This window comes from Pocillopora verrucosa, chromosome 3, assembly GCF_036669915.1.
Source record: "Pocillopora verrucosa isolate sample1 chromosome 3, ASM3666991v2, whole genome shotgun sequence".
In the NCBI taxonomy this organism is placed as follows: Eukaryota; Metazoa; Cnidaria; class Anthozoa; order Scleractinia; family Pocilloporidae; genus Pocillopora; species Pocillopora verrucosa.
In genome coordinates, this window is record NC_089314.1 from 20,359,427 (window position 1) to 20,380,513 (window position 21,087).

Sequence of the window (21,087 nt, forward strand, 5' to 3'; positions counted from 1 at the left end):
CCATCACAGTTCGGTGATCAATGCAGAATACCTTGCTCAACTTTCAAATCCTAACATCAATGAAAAGAAACCTTTCATATAACTCCTCATACATAATGTACTTAGCTAGTTCAGCATCTACTATCCGGCCCCAATCCCACCTGTCATGGAAAACCACATCAAAAAGGAATTCATTTGCAAATTTCTTTAGCATACAACAAGATTGGAGTGGAAATCAGTTAAGGGAAATCAAAAAGTGGAAAGCAAAAACGCTCCTTTAATGTCTGTATATTTTAAATACCTTTAACTGCCTCAGTAAAATAAAGCTATTTCTTATGAAATCACAAATAGCGCTATGGTTACGATAGTTCCCAATAAAATCGATCTCACTACAAGATTGAATCATTGTGTGGAAAACAACGTAGAGATCATTTTTTAAATCTAATTTTTCATCGCGCAATAAATAAAATCTCTAAAAACTTAAATATGGCTCAAAATAATCTCTTTGTTGCGATGAATCAAATGACATTTTAAAATTCCTACCAAACTCGACTTACAAGAGACATCACGCTTTACCGATCAAAGTGTTTCTCATATCGAAACGGTTTGTTGTTCTTTATCATAATCAATGCAAAAAGTGTGCAAAGAAAATCTCTACAGACAGGCACGTTGACGTCACGAATATATGGTTATGACTTCCCGTCCTCCTCCGCGTACCATAAGCACTCGATCCAATCCTTCCGTTAGCTCGTCTAGAAACTCCATATCTGTTACATAGTCAAGGACAATTTCGTCGCAAACAACCCATACCAAAGAAAATCCGACACGGTGAGATCATGGATAGTTTAAAACAGACCGTTTACTGTAAATTTAGAACTGAAGTCGTAAGTCAACGCAACTTTTTTTGGATGAAGAGAATCTCAAACAATGTTTTTAAATAATTCTTGTTTACCGACATATTAATTTTATATCAACGGAGAATACATAAAATCACTAAAATATGTAGCCCCTTCATGTTAGAGCGCTGGACTCCAAAGAGAAATGCCCGGATTTGAAACCCGGCCGAGGTCACTGTTTTGTAGAGGAGTGGTATCTCTCAGAAAGTCTCTCTAACCAGGATTAAACACAAGTCCTGCCAATCCTATCCTACCCGGATGAGGGGAGCAACAAGTGTGCGAAAGAAAACTCGCCAAGCCGTAGCAGTGTGGGTTTCGCGTGCGCGTGCAAGACTTGGATTTGAAAAAGACATGTGCCCTTATGATAAGTTCTAACATTGGATAACAGGAATCGCTGAAACTTGACCTGAGGGTAATGAAATGAAGGTCTTCTACTTCAAAAACCTGTTAAAAGAAATTCAATCACATTTAAGATGAGAAAAAAAAACAAAAACAACAGCAGCAACCACGAAAGAGGATACAGTGTAGCCAATCGTTCTCCTCTACGGGTGCTCCAGGTAAGTTGACAACGAGAAGTTGAGTTCCTGTTGACCTGTCTTTTACAAGCTGATTCAGTTTCACTGCTGTGTTCATTCGTTGCAGATTCTTCTCCTTCCTACAAAACACCGTCGCAAGCAAGATAAGATAAGCATGGAAAAAGATCCAAACTTTTTTTTAAAGTAATTTTCAGCAGGATGTCTACGGCAATGGCCAACTGCAAACAGCCAAAATGAACTCTGATTTTTCTCAATTGCTAATGCACATATTTAGACTTGGGTGCAAAAATCGACTAAAATCAGACAGCAAGGTTTGTATGAAATTTAATGTTTCCTCTCTAACCTACTTTTGAGCAAGAGGCACTATGTGATGAATACACCACAGACCCGAAATCGAAATCATGACAAATACGAAGAAGAAGCCTCAAATTCCCTAACAACAAAGAAATAGAGCATTTTGTTATGTATTGTGAAAAAGATACTTACGGTGTTCCTCTCAAACTTTCTTTTCCATCCTCTGCACTTTGGCCGTCATTTGTATATGAAGCGATTCCTGGCTGTGTCTCTTTATCACTGTCTGTATTTTTATCCACAAAAACGTCCTTGCCACTTAACGTAAAGATCAAGTCACGTTCTAGAGTAGAACTATGTACAATGTCTGTTTTGTTCTTATCCAACTCGACTCCTTTTGTGCCTTCGTCGCTTTGAATCGAGGGTTTCTCAGAAATCTTCGTGTTTTTTTTGGATGAACTCGAACCCTGTTCGTCAGAATGCGAATCCTTGCCAAAGTTACTCGTGTTCTCTGATTCTTTGCCAGTTTTATAATCGGAATTTGACCGTCTTCCGGACAAAGATCGCCTCCGGTAAGAATGTTCCACAACGTCTTGAATTTCACGTTTGCTTTCTTTTCTAGACAAGTGCATCTCACGTAACATTTGATGCCTTTGTTCCATCAATAACGTGCGTTCGTAAGTGTATTCCGAGATATCTTGGTCCATCTGAAATGTAGAAAACGTTATTACAGTGCAATCCTAAATTTTTGCAACCTTTAGGCCGAAATTAATCGGCATGCTACCAGAGGGTTCGTAAAGTCCGCGGGAGATGGCAGGGTGTGTAGATTGCGGTGATTGATTTAGGGAGGGAAGCGGTATTAGGTTCGAATTAATGATCGAGAGTTTCGGAAAAAAGGTGGGCTCGAGAAAACGGAATTCTACAGTTCATCTTTCATCTTTCATAATGAATGAAAACTGCAACCACCAAATATTGAAAAAAAAACTTCGGGGAAATTTATTCTAGAAGCCAAACAACCGGCACATTTTAGTCCATTATGTTGTTTCACACTTAATCAGGCGTTATTTCAGCTGGGGCTGAAATGTAAATTTCAAATCAAAGGCATTTGTATGACTAGAGGTACACGTTCGTACCGCAGTGAAACAATGCGCACTATTTCTGTCTGTCAGTTCCCTAACGATCTGTGTGGAATTAAATTGACAATTTAAGTACCATCGTTTGAACCACCTACTCTCCTGACAAAAGGAACAATTTTTCTTGCGATCTTTTCTATCGACCCATGACAAGAAGAGGCAATGAGATCAAAGCGACAATTGATAACATTTTAAAACTGGTTTACAGACCATTTCAATGACTTCAACCTGCGCCTTGATTCTCAGTTGGTACATAAATGACTCCAGATCCTTCTTCATTTGAATGCTGTTGTCCTCGAGTTCTACATTCGTTTGGTTAAGAAAGATTTACAAGACATTTAAACAGAGCAGACGTCAAATCGAAGCAGAACTCTTGGAAAATGATCACCATAGGAACACAGAAACAATGCGTAAGACACTGATATTAAGGGCTAAATATTCAGTCTCTTCGTACCCCTCTTATACAGTCTACAATTTTCTTTTTCTTTCTCTATCAATTTCTTAGTTACCTTTTTCCTTTTAGGTACGATTTGACTATCACAACGGCCCTATTACGTTCTGCTCTTCAACCTACCTTCCCTCTTTTCTTGAAAACATATTTCCCTACAATATGAGATATTACACCTTAATAAAAGCATCTTACCCAAATACCGCCACAAGTTCCCGAGACTTCCTGGCACTCCGTCCTACCCGTGTTACCATTGAATCATTCATATAGGCACAGAGCATTTTTTTCCCCCTTTTAGATCACTCAAACTACATCTTAAGCTATGAGAAGCATTACTCTATTTCGCAGGACTTAACAGCCTTAAAAAGGGTTTTCAAGCCGTTTTTCCCTTTATAGACCAACAAATGGACAAAGGATACGTGCTACTGTAAAAATCCTAAGATTACACTTCCTCCAAACTTTATGCTGTTTTAAGAGGAAGAGGATCAGGATCATTAAACCACCGTCATGAACTATCCACCACACGTCCACATTGCCTTCTAAGCGTTCTGTGTTGCTGGGGAACGAGTCTATTTTACGGGCAACAAGCACGGCTTGTTGACTCTTCGATACAGATCGTATGGTATCTGTAATTTAAAGAGGATATGGCAGTTTCAGTTGAATTTCGAAAGTAATCTATTGTTACATTCATTTGGTTTTTCGAAACTGCGCTTTCTGATCGGTCCAGAAAACTTGCGCCAACTAAAACCAATTGCGACTTAGTCGAGAGCATTTTCACGCGCTTCACGGCGTCTAAGGCAGTTCGCATGTGTTTAATATGAGTTTCCATTGGCCAATAGAGGTATCTTTCTTTATTCCGATGTGAACACTTCGGGTTCAATTTATGGGGGGTCATTCGAAAAGGGTTCTCAACAATCATTTCAGGTGCCGGAACAAGGAGCCGAGTTAATCACCCTGACCCAGTCGGTCACCACTAGCACAAACATAAGAAATGACCCATCAGGGCTCGAGATAAAACAAGCTACTTAAGCTGATGTCATTAAAAACTGTTGAAAGCGAAGAGATGAGGATTTTCTGAGCGTCACAAAAGTCCAGAACGTAAGAAAGGAAACCAACACTAACTGCACGACCTCTCTTTCATTCAAGAAGTATTTTTGATCATATCTCGCCATAACTAGGCCCTCTCTAACAATAATTTAAGTCACTGCAAGACTTGTTCAAGGAATAAACGGGTATGGGTTGAACCTTGAAAGAATGAAAAACGAATTAAATTTCCAACGAGTTTCTTTTGTTTTACTTACGGACAAAGCTCTTCCACTGCGCTTTTTCCCGCCAGTTTTCGGGCCATGTGATCATCAAGGTATTAGGTTCTAAGCCTCCAAGGCCGGAACTCTGCGTCCTGAAGGAGAAGTATACTATTTTAAATCGGTAAAAAAACAAACACTGAAACAGAGGTTTAAATCGTTCGGACCTGGCGGGAATCTGGTTAGGAAAACCAATTAACTATCGCTAAAATAATGATCTAGTTACACCTGGTTGATGTTCGTTCAAATTTGAAAGTGTTAATAAAAGATGGTGAATTCTCATGAAACCTGATTTTTCAAATCAATGGACAGAAAAAGGGGAAACTGAGAAAAGGAAGCAAAAAATGCGGTTCTTATACTTACAAGAAAGAAATCCCCTCTGTTACTTTGGTTGCCACGATCACCTTCAGAAAACCTCTAACTTTTTCTTCCTTCATACAGCCTTGTAAAACCTGCCGATTGTTAAAATGTCACCAAAAAATAATACTCTTTTCAAGAGTTATATTCAGGACAAAACTAATCCGGTTTTCCTGTTTGTTTGTGTGCATGATTGTTGTTTTCTTTCTCTTTAAATTCAAAGGTGTACATTCACCACACGATTGATAATGCAGGGTTGAAGATAAGAGCCGGCAGCCGGCGAAGTAGGCCGGCTTCTCTGCAAGGTTTTGCCGGCTACTTTCATAGCTTCGAGAGCCCGTACAGAGATGATGTTTATCAGGTCTAAACTTGGGCTCAATAAAAATATAAATTTGCACTGCCTATCTTTTATGAAAACATAAAAGACTTCTGACTCAAGGTTAGTTTAAAAACGTTCTGATGGGACTGTCTTTTTGACAAATCTTGCTACGGTGGCAGGAAAGTACGAATGATATGACGTTTCGTCCGCCATGTATATCCGATGGTCTGAGGTTCGATTCCTCATGGGGACTCTGAATTTTTTCTTTGTCCCACACTCGCGACAAGACGAAAAAAAGATCTTTCTCCATGAAGATGACTGTCGCAAAGTGGTCCCTAAAACCTTTTCACCCTAAAGTTTTAAGCATCTAAATCATTGAATTCTCCGCTCTGTCTGCCATCGGTATTTTATCATAATATTAGCTCTAAGCATTCGGAGATCAGCCAATACCTAAATCTACCCCTCACCTCCTTTGCCAAAGCAACATCTTCAGTTCTTTCTTTAAAGTCTCCTTCCAGAATGGATCCCACGATTGTAAGACCACGTCCTAAAAAAAATACCGCTCTAAGTAAAGACAATTTTAACTTTATACTTAGACTGAGATCACAGAGGGTAAATGTCTTCACTTTAGATTCTTCTCATCTTCCAGAATTGTGAAAACACCATCCTTCTCAAATAGGAAGTAATAATAATTTATTAAAACGACTACAAAACATAACAAGTCCACAAAGGTATTCACCGTGTTTAAGTTGGCTCGCCAGGCTTAAAAGGCGTCTGAATTCAGGTTCTAAAGTCTCCTTCAGGGGGCAGAGCACAAGAATTTGAGGTCTGTTGAAAGAGAGAATAGAACAGAAAAGGTTTCTACTAACACAAAACTTTAAAGAGCTTGTCTAGATCAATAAACAAGCCACGTGACTAACCTCCAATTCTTGGTGTGCGGTGGACCCTCTTCCAGTCTCATCAGGCTGTACCTAGCTGCGCTCAGCGCCAGTCCCCTGAATCCGTCTCCCCACTCAATCTTTGCGCTATCGAATTTAACGTCTGACGTGAATTTCGCAACAGTGACATAAACCAAAATTTCATTTGGACCAAGGCGGTGGAAAGAACCACTGACTTTAAACTAGTGGCATGTGTTTTTTAGCCACATTTATGCAGTGAACTGAGAGTGCCGGGAGACTGGGTCTTACAACATGAATGAGGCTCAGTTAATTAGCTGGGGAGCTGCCAGTCACGTAACCTTTAATAGGATTGGTCCTGGTTTGTGAATCTTGACAAATTTTAACCACAGTTTGTTACGTTGGTCATCTGCAATCCGTACAAATCTAATCAACCCTTATCCAACCTTGCTTTCTATTTCTAAATGTTTGTTTCTTTGGTGATTGTCGTCTATCCCACTTCGTTGTTTCGTGGTTTCATTCCAATCAACAAAACCTTTCAAAGTTTTCAAAGACAGGAAAAAAGAACTGAAAATTCCGTGATGTAGATTTAAAGGAAAATGCGATACGTGCATTTTTGTCGCTAATCAGTTAACATATAAACCCTTAGTTAGATGGAAACCTCGCACGAGCCAACAGCAAAACATCCTTACCCTTGGTATTCAATGTACTTGTAAATAGCAGCTGCTAGTGTAATAGCAACAAGAGCATAAAACCAGCTGGAGATAAACATCAAAGCCAAACACAACCACATTCCCAGGAACGACGCACACCTAGCCAGGCAATACACAATGAGCATTTGAAATGTGACGAGTGTAAAAAACGGTTCATAGCTGCTAGTATGGCACGAAGCTCATCGTAATTTATCCCAAAAGTCAGTAGACTTTCTCAAAAGCGCTAGCTATAGTACCCAGTGTTATTCTAGATGGGAAGAGGTACCGTGAGGGTTGACAACAGTTCGACCTACTCACACTTTCAAACATTTGTATGCGCCTATAGCGGGTAAAAGAGCAATACCAGAGGTATAGGACTAAATTTATTTGCTAACAACAAATTCGTTGAGAGCCCGAGACCATAAACTATTAAATAAATTAATGGTTATCCCCTAGTTCACCATACCAGTGGTAATACTTAAATCGCGGTCTCCAGTTTGGTGTCCTAAGCAACGATTGTAACACACAAGCCAAGTTGACGAATCCATAGCACATCAAGAAGAACCTGAGTGACAAAAGAAAAGAAACATTACAAAACTGACTATTTTGAATTGACAACTTTACTCCTAAGAGAGCAATTCTCCTTTCTGGCTCGTTTAAATTTTCTCGTAAATTAGTGGAGCGAAAGTGGTGCTCTACCCGAAAACCAATGAGGTTGTTTGTTTCCATCACCTGTTTTCTAGATAATGCATGGAAATTGTAAGAAATTGAAAGGATGAAATGAGTGTTCTGGACAGATCACAGAGCTAAGTACACCAAAGCAAAAGATGATTAAGTGATTTTATCCTCTCTTGACCAAAGTCAAAGCAATCACGGATTACTCTCGACACAAAAATGAAAAATGCACTCACATTGTTATAATGGGCGCAACTGAGTCCAAGTTGGCAATCAGAATTCCAATTTCTGAAATACAAGCTGTAAGAACCAAGGCACGAGTTGGCTCACCAGACTTAGAACCATGAGCAAAGATATTCAGAAATGGAATCAGATTGTCTCTAGAAATAGCTTGCAACAGCCGGGGTGCACTGCAAAGAAGATTAATGAGGTAGTTAGTGAAAATATATAGAGGTGATCCTGAAAAAAAAACAAAACAAAAAACAAAAAATGAACAGGCACCTTTCCATCAAACGGATCTTTGCTCTGCATGACCATCTAAGCCATGCCATACTCCATAACCTTGGAGAGAAATTTTGCTACTCAACATTTTGGCTGTTTTTGATGGCAAAGAGCTAACGCTTGAGGTGTGGCCTCGTACTAATTTCGTCTTTAAGATTCCAATAAGGTCAGGAACCTACTCACCCTGTTAAACTCTGCATTCCTGCTCCCACAGTGGATAGAAATGAACCAATTAGAATCACCCATTTCGTGGGAGGCCAGGCGATCTCAGCAACAACCATAACACTGTTGATACTACGACCGAATCTGGAAAGAACGGGACACCAAGCGGAAAGGTATGACAACAGAAACATTGTTTTTATTGTTAATGGACGAGGATGCACCCGAATGAAACACCGTTAATTTGATTTCATGAGTAAAGAGCAGATCATCTTAAAAAATCCTACAAATTTCTTAAAGAAAAAGTCATTTTTGATCAAACCTGAAGTTGCAGCTCTTAACTCTCTTCACTGACGGTTAAAGTGGGAGCTCTCTTTCACATGGGGACTTTTTTCAGGTGGTATCTCGTCCAATCAAGTGACAAAAACGCTCCTATAACAACTATCCATTCATGGGACATTTTGCTTTAGTGTTGAGTTTGTCCCTTAAAAGTTGATTCCCACTTTACAACACTTCACGTAAAGTGGAATAAGTTTGTAAAATCATATGGAGTAAAATTCATAGTAAAACGTACTTATCTCTGAGTAAGTCGCCCTGTACTGTTGCTCCAAACAGTAATACTGAGGTGAGATCTTCAAGCTTTGTCAGGGTGCAGTAATTATTTACAATCACAACAAAAACGCCTATGCATTGCCAAGTAACGAAAGGCTAAGCCTTCCAGTAGAGGAGCCCACTTGTGGGTAATCAGAGCCCCCCTTTTTTTGTATTCAGTAGCTGTTACATTTACATAGTAAGTGATATGACCTATAAGTATATATAGTCGAATCTCAGTGCTGAAAGAGAGGAAAACTATTGTTTACGCTTCAGTCACCAAATTCTCAGCACCAATCCACAAAGAAATCCATGATCATCAGCAAAGAGATTCAGCTTTTGGATCTTTGAAACTGAACATGTTACCCAAATATCATGTGTGAAGGATACAGACTACAGATGTAGTTGTTATGGCCGTTATTGTGCCCTTAGGAATAGACTGTTGTGCATCCTTCAAGTCACCAGACCTGTTGGACCCTGCCATGATACCTTTGAAACAATCATGGGGCAAATTAGAGACAGGATCTTTGTATATCACACCTTAATTTAGCTAACAAAATAACTGATAATCTCTGAGTTACCTACCAGTGACAGATGGAAAGAAAATTGCCAGGAGAATGAAAAAAGATGTGGAGATATCTGATCTCACTTCCCCCTGATATTCACCAGCCTTGACACCAAAAGAAACTTCATCCTTCTCTAGATACTGACTGTTCCAATTATCTAAAAATCATTTATAACAGAAGTGTAATAAATATTAAGTCTGACCCCAGACTTCCAGAGTTCATCGGCACAGTTGTTGTTACTCTCCCCTGGATGGGAAGCTAGTCCATTTCAGGTTACCCTCATGTATCTTGTCAGAAAATTGATAATTCATTAGGACTCAAGTTTCTTTTCTTCTGAAGTGTCTCATATGGGCTGGAATCTCAAATCCTCAAGTCTGGTTCTCTAATAGCCCACTCATGACCAGTCAATATTTTATCAATATGGTCCATGGTGCAGAGTTTTACTATGCCTTTAGCACCAGATTAACAAAAAAAGAAAACCAGCAAAAAATAAGTTGTTTACCGGTCTTAAGGTCAGTCCATAACGGGAAAAACCATGCCCTTGGTCTTGATTAAGGCTCTTAGCACTTTTACCTCAGGCCAAGACCACAGGAACAGTTTTTTCACATAAGGACTCACTGCCCAACAAATAACATATATGTACTCGTGGGTGGGAGGCACTGTGAGGGGAAAAGCATCTTGCACAAAAACACAACATGATAACCTGATCTGGGCTCTAAGCATGACCTACTTTGTATCCATACTCCACAGTGCACCCATCCTACTTAATATGTAATTATATTTTATTTCAAATAGCAATAAAACTAAAAAACTATCATTTAAGAAAACAGTTAAATTTATAAAAGAATAATTATGGAATGAACACTGGAACAACAAACAAAGGAATGGAAGAGTGAATGAATGAGTGATTAAACAACAGAACGATTGAATGAGTTATTCAGCCAACAAATTAAAATTAGCTTACCAAAAAAAAGCCCACTAGGAATGCCCGGCACTCCAATCACATAGCTCAGAGGATTTTTACTCCAGAATGTCTCATCATTTCCATATGTTGCATTTAGTAATGTATCATTCCTTGCACACTCATGATAACTGTTACTAGCTAATAACTTGTTACCCAACAAACAGATCCTGCAAAGATAAAGAGATTTTAATCTTCAGCATCTGGAAAATTCAGAATCTAAATTGTAGACTCTGTAGATCGAGGGAAAGAAAGGTATAGACCTTAACCAGCTGGCAAGTCATGCAAATGTTTGAAGAAATCTTATTGTCATGGAAATTTTTTATTGAACAAGATTTTTTCCAAAGTGACTGGAGCAAAACTGGTGAGAATATGCAAATCAAATGCAAATTTCATGGAAATCAAAAGCCCTGATATAAAGAGGGGTTTAAATCAAGAAAAACTGTACTGATTATTTTAGCCCAGGACTAGCTCCATACTTACAGATTTTGTTAACTTTGCTATCAAACCACTAAGAATAAAACTGGCCAACTCAGCAGCCAAGGGAAGTTTCACTGAATGATGACGACACATTTTTCCTCACCTGGGCATTTCTCGAGCATGTGCAGAAAAGAATCCAAGGTAGATGGCCAAGATGGAAAACAACACACAGGCCAGAAACAGAGAGGCACATTTGTTGACATACTTGACACCAATAAAAACCACTGCAATAAGTAAAACCAACAAGATGGAGCCATACACCCTCATGTTGTTTAGCATCACTGGAGACTGTGCACCACCTCCTGATCTCACATCTCCAAAGAGAGACATTGATGGAGCCATGTATGTCTACAGATAAAAATAACAATGACATGGACTTGTATTTGGAGCAGTAGTTCCTATATTACATTGTCAACAGAATTAAGTTATAACCCAAAACATTGAGTGGAACCTTGCATTTGCAACTCTTGTGTCATAGTTTACGTTTCAATCACAGTTTGAGTTTCTTTGGGCACTGCTTTCCCTATCTTACAACTAGGAAACTCAGATCTTCATTAATTACAGAGACAAACTGAAGAAAAAGCAAGGCAATAAGAAGAGACCTTTTTAGTTCATCTGGTCTCTCCTTCCAAGAAAATCTCCAGGGTCTATTTTAACACCACAAGATACAAAACTCTGTTTTGCATAGCTCTCAAAAGATCTTTGTTTGCATAAATGAACCCAAAGAGTGTCAAATTTTTGGCAATGAAAATGTTTTGACAAAGTCTAGTAACTTACCAGGAGTATTTCTATAGCACCAAGGATGTACATTGAGGAAGCAAAAGTGGTTCCCAGATAAAACAGAAGCCCAACAGCTCCACCAAATTCAGGACCAAGAGCACGTGAAATCATAAAATAAGCTCCCCCAGCTGAAAATTATGAAATTAATAAAAACCTTCACATCTTATTTCTTTCAATTAATTTTGTGACATGTACATAAATTTCATATTTGATTACTGGGTTCTCTTAATACAGGTTTCCCTCAGGCTATATGTTCAATAATCTCAGGGCAGATTTGAAATAGGTTAGGAAACATTTTACCTGGAACAACTCCATTTGTAGCTATGGCACTCATTGAGATGGCTGTCAATATTGTCTACAAAGCAAAAGTGTTGTACTTAATTTATTAGAAATTAAAGAAAATAATAAATGTAATCAACATACATAAAACTTGAAAGCCAACAACTTAAGAAAAGTTGGGAAACAATCTTTACTACCTCCTGCAAGAATGACTTTGATTCTTAACTAAAGCATCTTCACTTATGGTAATCAACATCTTCAATTATTTAACCAAGACTGTTTAACACACTTCTCATATGAGATGAACTCACCTTGTAAATAGTAGGCTAGAACCTCAAATCAAAAAAGCCTTAAGGGGTATTAATTAATGGCTTTTGGAAATTACATTTGTACATCAAAATGTATAGTTTATTTTTTTGGCTTTGGCATCATTATCCAATCACCACAACATGCTATCTTTGTTTTCATCATATTAGAGCCTGTATCAGCTTCAATTTAGCATCTATCTTTCAAATTCCTCAAAATTTTTATTCAGATGTAAATCTAAACCATACTTATCTTTTCTCTCTTTTAGATTTGTTTACCCTAGCAAGCAAAATCTTTACAACAATGTTCAAAATTCACTTCATTAAGAAAATAGATGAGAAGGCATGGTTCCTTAACCCTTTAACTCCCAGAAGTGATTCACATTTAACTTCTCCCTACAATATTGATATACTATCCAGCAAACAGGTAATGAGAATACTCAAATGTATCAGGTAGAAGTTGTTATCTAGATCTAACACCAAATTCTCGTAACTAATTTACTGGGAAATGTGTAACAGCTAGAGGGAAGGATAAACAATCAGATCTTTGGAGTTAAAGGGATAAGGATTACTGCTTACACAACAGCAGCAAATGAACACAATGAAAAATGCTTGAAATGTTCCTGCTATTCCTACTATCCAAGATAAACGGATGAACAGGATAACACCAAAAATGTTCTGAATGGTTGGTAGGTACACACCCATAAGTGTACCCATCTTTGTGACCTGCAAAATTTGAACTATGTTTCAGAAGATATAGTCCAAGTTTCAGGAGAAAGCTAAGCTATTAATCATCACCTATCACTGACTACTAATCTAACACTTTTAGATATTTCTGATTCTTAGTAATGCAACCAGTACTGTAATATCAACAAATAATTTATACCTTAAAATGATAATCCCCTATGTTTTTAAGCTTGTACTTGAGTTAAAAAATGAAGAAGGGAATGTTTTGGATTGGTTTTCTCAAGTAGACTCCTAGATCCTGGGTAATGTGGAAGAGCTGGCATACATAGGAATGCCTAACAGACTGATAACTAAATTCTATAGCTGCCAGGTTCCACAGAGGGCGATTTCTATAAGTGGTTCACAGTAAAGGAACACCCTAACCACGACCCCAGACAGCCAGTGAAGAAGTCATTAGGGACCTTAAGCAGTCAGGACAGCAATGCTGAGCAAAATGTGGATAAAAAAATAAATTTGTATTATTGGATTTCACCAATGTCTGGATGTTTACCATCCTAAATCTAGCTTCAGTGTAATGGATATGAGCAGCATTGAGTTCTGAAGAGGAACTTTAATAATTTGCTGTCAGGGTTTCTGCTCTCAGACTGCGCAAATTTTGGTGATTTTGCTTTATTGTTTAGCAGAGGACAACAAAGTTGCTCAGCTATTATTCTGCCTATTAGATCTTTTGTTTTGGTACATCCTCGTTGCTGTCACTGTTGTGGTTTGCTTAAGGTCCCTAATTAAAACTCTGGGGAGGTTAGTGGTTTTACAGGATAATACTTTTAATTATAAGGTAGCCATCAGACCACAAAGAATCTTTTTGAAGTGGTTGAGCTCAGAAGGATGTAAGGTTCTATAATTCATGTCACTTTCCCTCCCCATTTGATGATTTAATGATATATTTTAAAAAATGATGATAGTTAAAATTACGTTAAAAAAAACAAAACAAAACAAAACAAACCTATTGGAGCCAATAAGTAAAACATTGAATGCCCCCCCTAGTTCAAATAATCGTATACCCCACTGATACCAAAGTTATTGTTGAGTACTCTGAGATGAAGCTAGAAAAACAATCCTGGATTTACTTCAGACTCTCGATGGAAATTCCCCATTAGGCAAATAGGTAAAATTTCAGATCGCAGAACTTTCCAAGCGTGAAATGATCATATACCAAATGAAAACCCAAGTGCTACAGTACAGTAAGGACCGAATCACTCCTCTTCACTTTTATTCACATTCCACTTTCACTCCGCAAATTTAATCCCTTATTGCATCAAGAATATGTTAATGAATAAAGCCGCAATGTGTCGTAGAAAATGTCTAAGACCGTTACAGTTGATTCAAATTATGTTAGCCTCCCGCAGATGCGCTTTAAATAATGAAAATAGGATTTATTTTCTGTTGCAGTATGTTTACATCTGTCAAAACAGTGAGACAAAACATGGCGGTTTAAGTTCATTGTGTTTTATTTAGAAGGTCGAGAGTCTTTGACCTCCTTCAATTTCAATAAATTCGGATTATGTACTTAAAACAAAAAATGATTCAAACTTTCAACCGATCAAAACAAAGTTTAGTATAAATAATTTAGTACGCTTCCAAAGCCAAAACGAATTTGCATAAACTGTTAAGGACTCACTGATTAGTAAGTAATTGGCCATTCAACGTAGCAGTAACACGCTTTGTTCGAAATATTTTTATATGAATATCGTACCTGACTAGTCGTAGCCGCTTTCGCTTCTCCTTCATCGTCATCTTGTTGCGGAGATGCAACAGCTTCGTACCTCGACAAACTATCTAAAAGCGTCGAAATCCTTGGTCGTTTGTGAAGCTCATCCTGTGCGCACGAGAAGATAAAAGATCAGAAAAGTAGGTGTTTAAAATGATCAGCAAGTACACGGTGCGAGAATAATGAAGTCAGAACAAAAACAATTTTCGGTTCAGTCAAAGAAAGCCTACTACAGTTACCTCGTACAATGCTAAATTTCCGGCCTTTCCGGTCAAAATGCTTGATTTCTTCCTATCTTTTCTCTCGGGGGCTGTGGGTGAAAAATTAAATACGCACGTTTCGTTTGCGTGCGGTAAAACATCAAGTTCGACTGATATTTATCTAGATTTCCTTTGCTACATTTCGGTTCTCTAAAAATTTCCAGGGTTCAATTGAAAGGCAAAGGTTTCAATAAATTAACCTAAACCAGTGAAGTGTGAAAAAAACATTGTAAAGTTAGTATGACACACGTGGTCATTCAATCGGTTTGCACCCTCTCTTGGCGCAAAAAAAAAATCCTTACACGGTTCGATGATATTCACTTCAATATCTGTTGACAGATTCACCCGTCGGAAAGTCTCTTTTGTATTTTCTGCCCCATCAGCATTGGCCTTTGATACTTTAAACCGATGTTGGGACATTTTCTACGTAAAAACTAATACATAAACATTATGTCAACATACATGAGGTTCAATACTAATGAATCATACACAGCCCATCGGTTTACATAGGAGATCGTTAACGTGGGGGGTGGGGTTGGGTAACAGGTGCACTGCTAATCAAAGAAAGGGACGGAACATTATTTCTCTTGAGGGGGGTATAAGAAATATTGAAAAAACATTTTTAGCAGGGTCTGAAAAGACAAAATAGATTGTTGCAAACGTGATAGGGTAGAAAAAATGTTTGCAAAAAAGTCAGGTAAAAATTAAAAAAATATTATTACCAAAACCGAAATTAAAAAATAAAGTAACAAATGAAAGCATTAGTATAAGAATTAACACAATTTGGTTACTCTGTATTAAGCAAATAAAAAATCTGAAAATAGCTGAATATTTCTTGAAAAAATGGGAATTTATTCTGGCAATTAAATCTCAACGTTACTTGTCAACACTTTGTCCTACTACAAAACTTCATTTATCAGGTATTTTTCTCAAAACTGTATTAAACAAATCACATTCTTCAATCTTGGCTATATTTATCATTGCTACTTTAAAGTTATTTGAAGTGACCTATGGCAAAGGCAATCATTTAAAATCAGCAATGTGCCTGCCTTCGCCCTAGGTACCACAGGCCGGGTGGTACGAGTATGACGGCCTGTGGAAACATTATCAAAGAGGGTCAGGACTTCAGTACTGTGGAATCGCGAAAAAGCCTGCTAATTCCTTTTCCTATTTCCTGTCGTATCCCCTTTGTTTGCGTCAGTAGCTGCCAAAGAATTTTAAATGATGATTGGAGCGTATATCGACAAAATAAGTGGCTATAGAACTATTGATTACGTTCTTCGTAAAATAGTTCAGTGAGGTAATGGTAATATTTAGCATAAATAAAAAAAATTGTTTACACGAAGATGCACTGTTTAAAAAAAATCACAGTTTGAATGAGAAAATTTCTCATACCCTCCCTTCAGAAAAATGATGGTCCGTCCCTAACTCTTTTTCCGCTTAAAAATAATTCCGTCAGTGTGCATGCATCGTCTGATCAGATTTTTTGTTTGTTTGTTTCATTCAGGCCAGTGGAAAGAGCTGAAGTCATTAACGAAACACTAACAATTAATAGCGTGACAAAGAGGATCATACATCCGTAAGGCAAAGAATATTCTGAGATTAGCAGCAGCAGTGGTAATATTTAGCAGCAGACACAGTTCAGTTCTTTTCTTCGTCTGCGGTTTAAAGCTCCACCCCGCTAAATGTCTCTGGATAGATGTGTAAAATGAAAAACAAACCTTGTGATGTTGTCTTGATTTCTCTCGCATGTAATAAATGAAGCAACGATTAGGACGGTAAGTAAAGTAAGTAAAGCAAATGAACAGAAATTTAAAGAATTAAGGAACGCAAAGAAGAAACTTTTTTTTGTGACATGAAGAATAGAAATAAAAGGCTTAAAACAAAGGTTTAAACATACGTTTGACCTCCTTTAAGGTAATAATAAACTTCCCGTCATACTCAAACACCAACTTACTGCATGCGAAGGGAATATCATCTTTCTGTGCGCACTAAATATTGCAGCGTCAGGAAATTGTTGTTGTGACGCTTGGAAAACTTGGAACAGAGAACTTTAAATTTGTCTCCAGTTTCTAGAAGAATTTTTGAGCTCATGTATACATGATAGCACTAAATAATGTTCCCCTTAGCTATACTCAAACCGGCACGAACTTTCTGCAGGCGATGAACTTATAGTCTGTGTGAGCGAATAATGTCGCATCAGAGAATTGTTTCTGATACGTGTAAAACAGAGAACTCTAATTTTCTGGTCTGAGGAGATAGGTTTGCATTCATTTCAGATAATATTGAATAAACCTCACGTCTTACTAGAACACGAACTCTTTGCAAGTTGAAGACGTCATTGTTTTTCGACGCACAAAATACTACAGCGCTAACGGAAGTCAATGTAAGCGACTTTGCGTCCTCAGTGATAAAAATATCGGTGAGCTCAATTTCCTACGACAGTTAAACTCTACCTGAGCCGCAGGAAACTGATCAAGTCAGGTAAAAGCCTCCCTCTAAATCTGCTCGATTCCCAAAAATTTTTATGAAGTTTGTAAAGATGAAAGAAACAGAGACAGCAGACAAGCAGAGAAACAGAAGACAGACACTAGACCGCCTGTCCTCCGGGTCAGGCTTGCTTCTGTTTCTTTTGTGTTTTATCGCGCTAATTCACCACCAACTCAGGATACAAGAAAATCATCGTCTGATATTAGACTCGTCAGAGTTATTTAACAAGCTGGAGACAGAAATCTTTCGAAAAATTCAGCAAAATGATATGAGATGGCGCAATAAAGAGGAGGAACCGGGGAGTACATGGCGAACGACTCAAGGTAACTTGGTATTCTTTTATTTCATTACTGGATGATGCATGTTTTGATAACTTTACCAATGTATACAAAGGTCGTTGAAAAGATCAACAGCTTTTTTATCACAAAGTGCGACAACTGTTAATACAAAGTGCGACGGGTGTTTCAAAGTGCGACCAAGGCATTATGAATTGTTGATGCGACACAACAGCTGTTAATACTGATGCAGTGTATCTATGTGTTCCGAGAAAAAAAAACTGCGCGGCTCCTTGGAGAATGTTTCAAAAAATTAAATTTAGAAAACTCGACTTTATTGCTTTATTATTATTGTTATCAATGTTATTTGATTTTTGAGTTCTATAAACTTAAGTATCGAGACTACATATTTCAGACTGGGATAATTGACCTTAACCTATCATCAGGAGTAATTCTGTTTGGTAATTGGCGAAGCAAGCAAGGCCGACTTTTAAAAAAATTGAAGTCTTTTATTTTTTAGATGGAAAGGAAGCTAACCCAAAACGACCAAAACGCTCTTCACCTGATGATTCACAGCAAAATTCAACCATAACATCTTCTGATGTACAAATGCTGGTCAAACAAGAACTACGTCTGCTGCAAAACCAAGTCTGTGCTAAAGATTACACTTTTTGTCGCCCCGGACCTAAGGGAAGCCAAGGGAGGCGGGGTAAACAGGGTAGACAGGGAACCCGTGGGAAACGGGGCTCCCCAGGGAAACCTGGCCCATATGGACCCCCTGGCAATCGTGGGCCAGTAGGAGCTCAAGGACCGAAAGGAATGAAGGGGGACATCGGGAAACCGGGAGACCCCGGACCCCAGGGACCGTCAGGTCCGTCCGGTGTGAAAGGTGCCAAAGGTGAGCCAGGCCAGTCGCTTTCAGCGCCATCTCTATCAGAGCGTCCTGTCGGAATAACAGTCAATGAAACTCAGACGGCTACGTTGAAATGTACGGTTAATGGTGACCCAAAGCCATCAGTCACGTGGTACAAGATGAATTCGTCCCTTCCAGCTGGACGTCACCTGTTAGAGACCAGCGGCGCTCTAGTAGTGAAAAACGTGAAAGCTGAGGACGATGGAGTTTACACCTGCAAAGCGCAAAATCTGCTGGGACAAGTGAACGCCTCAGCGAAACTGACCGTTCAAAGTAAGCTATTTTGCTCTATTCAGTGGCAGATCTAGGCCCCCCCCCCTTATTTTGGGTTAAAAAAATAAGAATAATAAAAGCGCCCATAAGGCAGGCGACGCAAAATAAATAAAATAAATTAGAAAAAGGAAATATCAATTGAAAAATTTTTTGTTATATCATTTACAGTTGCTCCTGAGATCATTTTGTCATCTAACGAAGAGTTGGCTGAGGAAGAACAAAATGTCACCATCGGCTGCGGTGCTACTGGTCAGCCTCAGTCTAGAATCACGTGGTCAAAGGCGTTTGGAACCTTGCCAATGGATAGAGCTGAAGTCATTGAAGGAACACTAACAATTTATAGCGTGACAAAGAAGGACAAAGGAACATACATCTGTAGGGCGGAGAATATTCTTGGATCAGCAGCAGGCACATTTCACCTCATGGTATTTTCTCGTTTGTGGTTTAAAGTTCGACCCCCAAAAGAAATGACTCCTATGGCCGGCTCAACTGTTCACCTACCGTGTGTGGTCGAGAGTGACTTGAAAACTACAATCACTTGGACGAAGCATGGCAAGTCGTCCTTACCTGCAGGGTCCAATGTTCTACAGAATGGAACACTGGTAATAAACAGCATAAAGAAATCACACGAAGGATCTTACACTTGTAGAGCAGCTAATGCTCTGACAACAGTTGAAACCAAAGTAAAAGTTAACAATCCACGGAACATGACTTCTTGTTCGGTAATACGAAAATACGTCAGTACTACAAGTGGAAATTACGTCATTGATCCCGATGGCGAGGGTCCTCTTTCACCGTTTATAGTTTACTGTAATATGAGTGACAAGAATGGAGTTGGTGTGACAGTCATCAGTCACGACAGCGAAAGTAGAACACATGTGAAGGGATATGAGTGGGCGGGCAGTTACTCACGAGATATTCATTACACCGGAGCGAGTCTTTCTCAGCTGGCGAGTCTCACCAGAGTCTCGTCACACTGCGAACAGTTTATCAGTTATGAGTGCCGTTATTCACAGTTCTTCAGAGGTAGTTATGGATGGTGGGTGTCACGGGATTCGATAAAGATGACTTACTGGGGAGGGGCGTCACCCGGCAGTGGTACGTGCGCATGCGGGATGACCAGCTCATGTCCAAACCCTGCTCATCCGTGTAATTGTGACAAAGAAGACGGCGTACTGCGTGAGGACAGCGGTCTCCTCACTGACAAGACACATCTTCCGGTTAAACAGCTGAGGTTTGGTGATACAGGCGATTCTGGCGAGGAAGGATATCATACGCTCGGAAAACTTAAGTGTTATGGCATACAGTAATATTACTCTCAAATGACTTCATTTGGACAAGTATCACGTACAAGACACGATTAGAGCATTCATCAGCTCTTAACTAACAGTTTATCCAAGACGAAGAAGTGCAGCTACGTGGAGACTAGAGTAACTCTTATCATAACTAATGAAACATAGCATTACAGAAGTAAGACTGCTGTTGATTTCATCCTAATTTCTGATGAAGTAAATTCTAATATGACTTCGTTGTTGACGTCTTAGTGGTATCAACATGCGTAGAAGACATTTTTTGAAACCAAACGCTTTACAAATCAACTGATCGCTTCCGCGCTGTTAGTGTCAAATCAATGGCTTCACTTATGCGCTTATCAGTTCGAAGCTTCAACACCTTCCCCCCCTGGCAACCTACGAGCAGGTGACTGTCGTCTATGTCCGGGGTTGGGGTATTGGAACCTTGCCTGGATGGGTGGGGAATTTGAACCGGAAGTGTTTTTAACTTTTAATATCGAGGTGTTAATGATAAAGAGTTCTCCTTCGCGAGCAGATGGCTCGGAAAAGTCAAATTGGTCTACGAGGTCTTGGATAGTCAAACCAATTGTCGGTCAATGAGTATCAAGTCTGGGAAGCTGATCTTATCTTTTATAGAAAAACCAATCAAATCATCAAATATCAAATCTGGCGCTTGGGCAGGGAATTGGAACAGTTTTCGCCTGTGGGAGCTGGAATTTGAGTGAACCAATCTTCAAAATTTGTAATGTTCGGAGGCTTGCCCAACGGGGATATTGAAGCTTTAAACTGATCGACACACTAGAATCACGTTAAATTTCAACACCTTTAAAAGACTTTCGTAGTTATTTCTCAGACACCATAGCATGACGGGATAACTCATTCGCAAGGATATAAACAGTTTAGTGACAACCGGATATTAATGCAAAGATTGATAGCTTGTTTTAATAAGAGTAAGTGATATCACAGTAAAAGGAGTTAAAG

The 21,087-nt window shown here is 38.8% G+C and overlaps 2 protein-coding genes across 2 annotated transcripts; one reads left to right on the forward strand and one right to left on the reverse strand.

The window, feature by feature from the left end:
* Nucleotides 1-48: 48 nt before the first annotated feature.
* On the reverse strand, nucleotides 49-15,325 carry LOC131783894 (solute carrier family 12 member 4). The gene is made up of 25 exons (XM_059100666.2): nucleotides 15,166-15,325; nucleotides 14,843-14,913; nucleotides 14,589-14,711; nucleotides 12,728-12,874; nucleotides 11,865-11,919; nucleotides 11,562-11,692; nucleotides 10,888-11,132; nucleotides 10,308-10,474; nucleotides 9,363-9,500; nucleotides 9,168-9,266; nucleotides 8,761-8,818; nucleotides 8,211-8,333; nucleotides 7,763-7,936; nucleotides 7,318-7,416; nucleotides 6,852-6,971; nucleotides 6,184-6,288; nucleotides 6,003-6,091; nucleotides 5,731-5,810; nucleotides 4,951-5,039; nucleotides 4,585-4,682; nucleotides 3,703-3,909; nucleotides 3,046-3,137; nucleotides 1,898-2,409; nucleotides 1,397-1,530; nucleotides 49-746 (listed from the first exon to the last, which is right to left on the reverse strand). The coding sequence occupies exons 1-25, from the start codon at nucleotides 15,281-15,283 to the stop codon at nucleotides 655-657; spliced, it is 3,366 nt and encodes a 1,121-aa protein (XP_058956649.2). The 5' UTR covers nucleotides 15,284-15,325; the 3' UTR covers nucleotides 49-654.
* Nucleotides 15,326-17,405: 2,080 nt separating this feature from the next.
* LOC131783935 (uncharacterized) lies at nucleotides 17,406-20,124 on the forward strand. The gene is made up of 3 exons (XM_066164131.1): nucleotides 17,406-17,684; nucleotides 18,157-18,814; nucleotides 18,983-20,124. The coding sequence occupies exons 1-3, from the start codon at nucleotides 17,406-17,408 to the stop codon at nucleotides 20,122-20,124; spliced, it is 2,079 nt and encodes a 692-aa protein (XP_066020228.1).
* Nucleotides 20,125-21,087: the final 963 nt, after the last annotated feature.

What these genes read in the sequence shown, in the direction of transcription:
- LOC131783894 (XM_059100666.2), bottom strand. Translation starts at nt 15,283, where the DNA reads ATGTCCCAACATCGGTTTAAAGTATCAAAGGCCAATGCTGATGGGGCA. An exon ending in AAGCGGCTACGACTAGTCAG is followed by an intron (nt 12,875 to 14,588) that starts GTACGATATTCA and finishes CAAATTTTGCAG; the next exon opens with GTCACAAAGATGGGTACACT. An exon ending in TAGGATTTTTACAGTAGCAC is followed by an intron (nt 3,138 to 3,702) that starts GTATCCTTTGTC and finishes AAACGAATGTAG; the next exon opens with AACTCGAGGACAACAGCATT.
- LOC131783935 (XM_066164131.1), top strand. Translation starts at nt 17,406, where the DNA reads ATGAAAGAAACAGAGACAGCAGACAAGCAGAGAAACAGAAGACAGACA. An exon ending in GAACGACTCAAGGTAACTTG is followed by an intron (nt 17,685 to 18,156) that starts GTATTCTTTTAT and finishes TTAGATGGAAAG; the next exon opens with GAAGCTAACCCAAAACGACC. An exon ending in AGCGAAACTGACCGTTCAAA is followed by an intron (nt 18,815 to 18,982) that starts GTAAGCTATTTT and finishes TATCATTTACAG; the next exon opens with TTGCTCCTGAGATCATTTTG.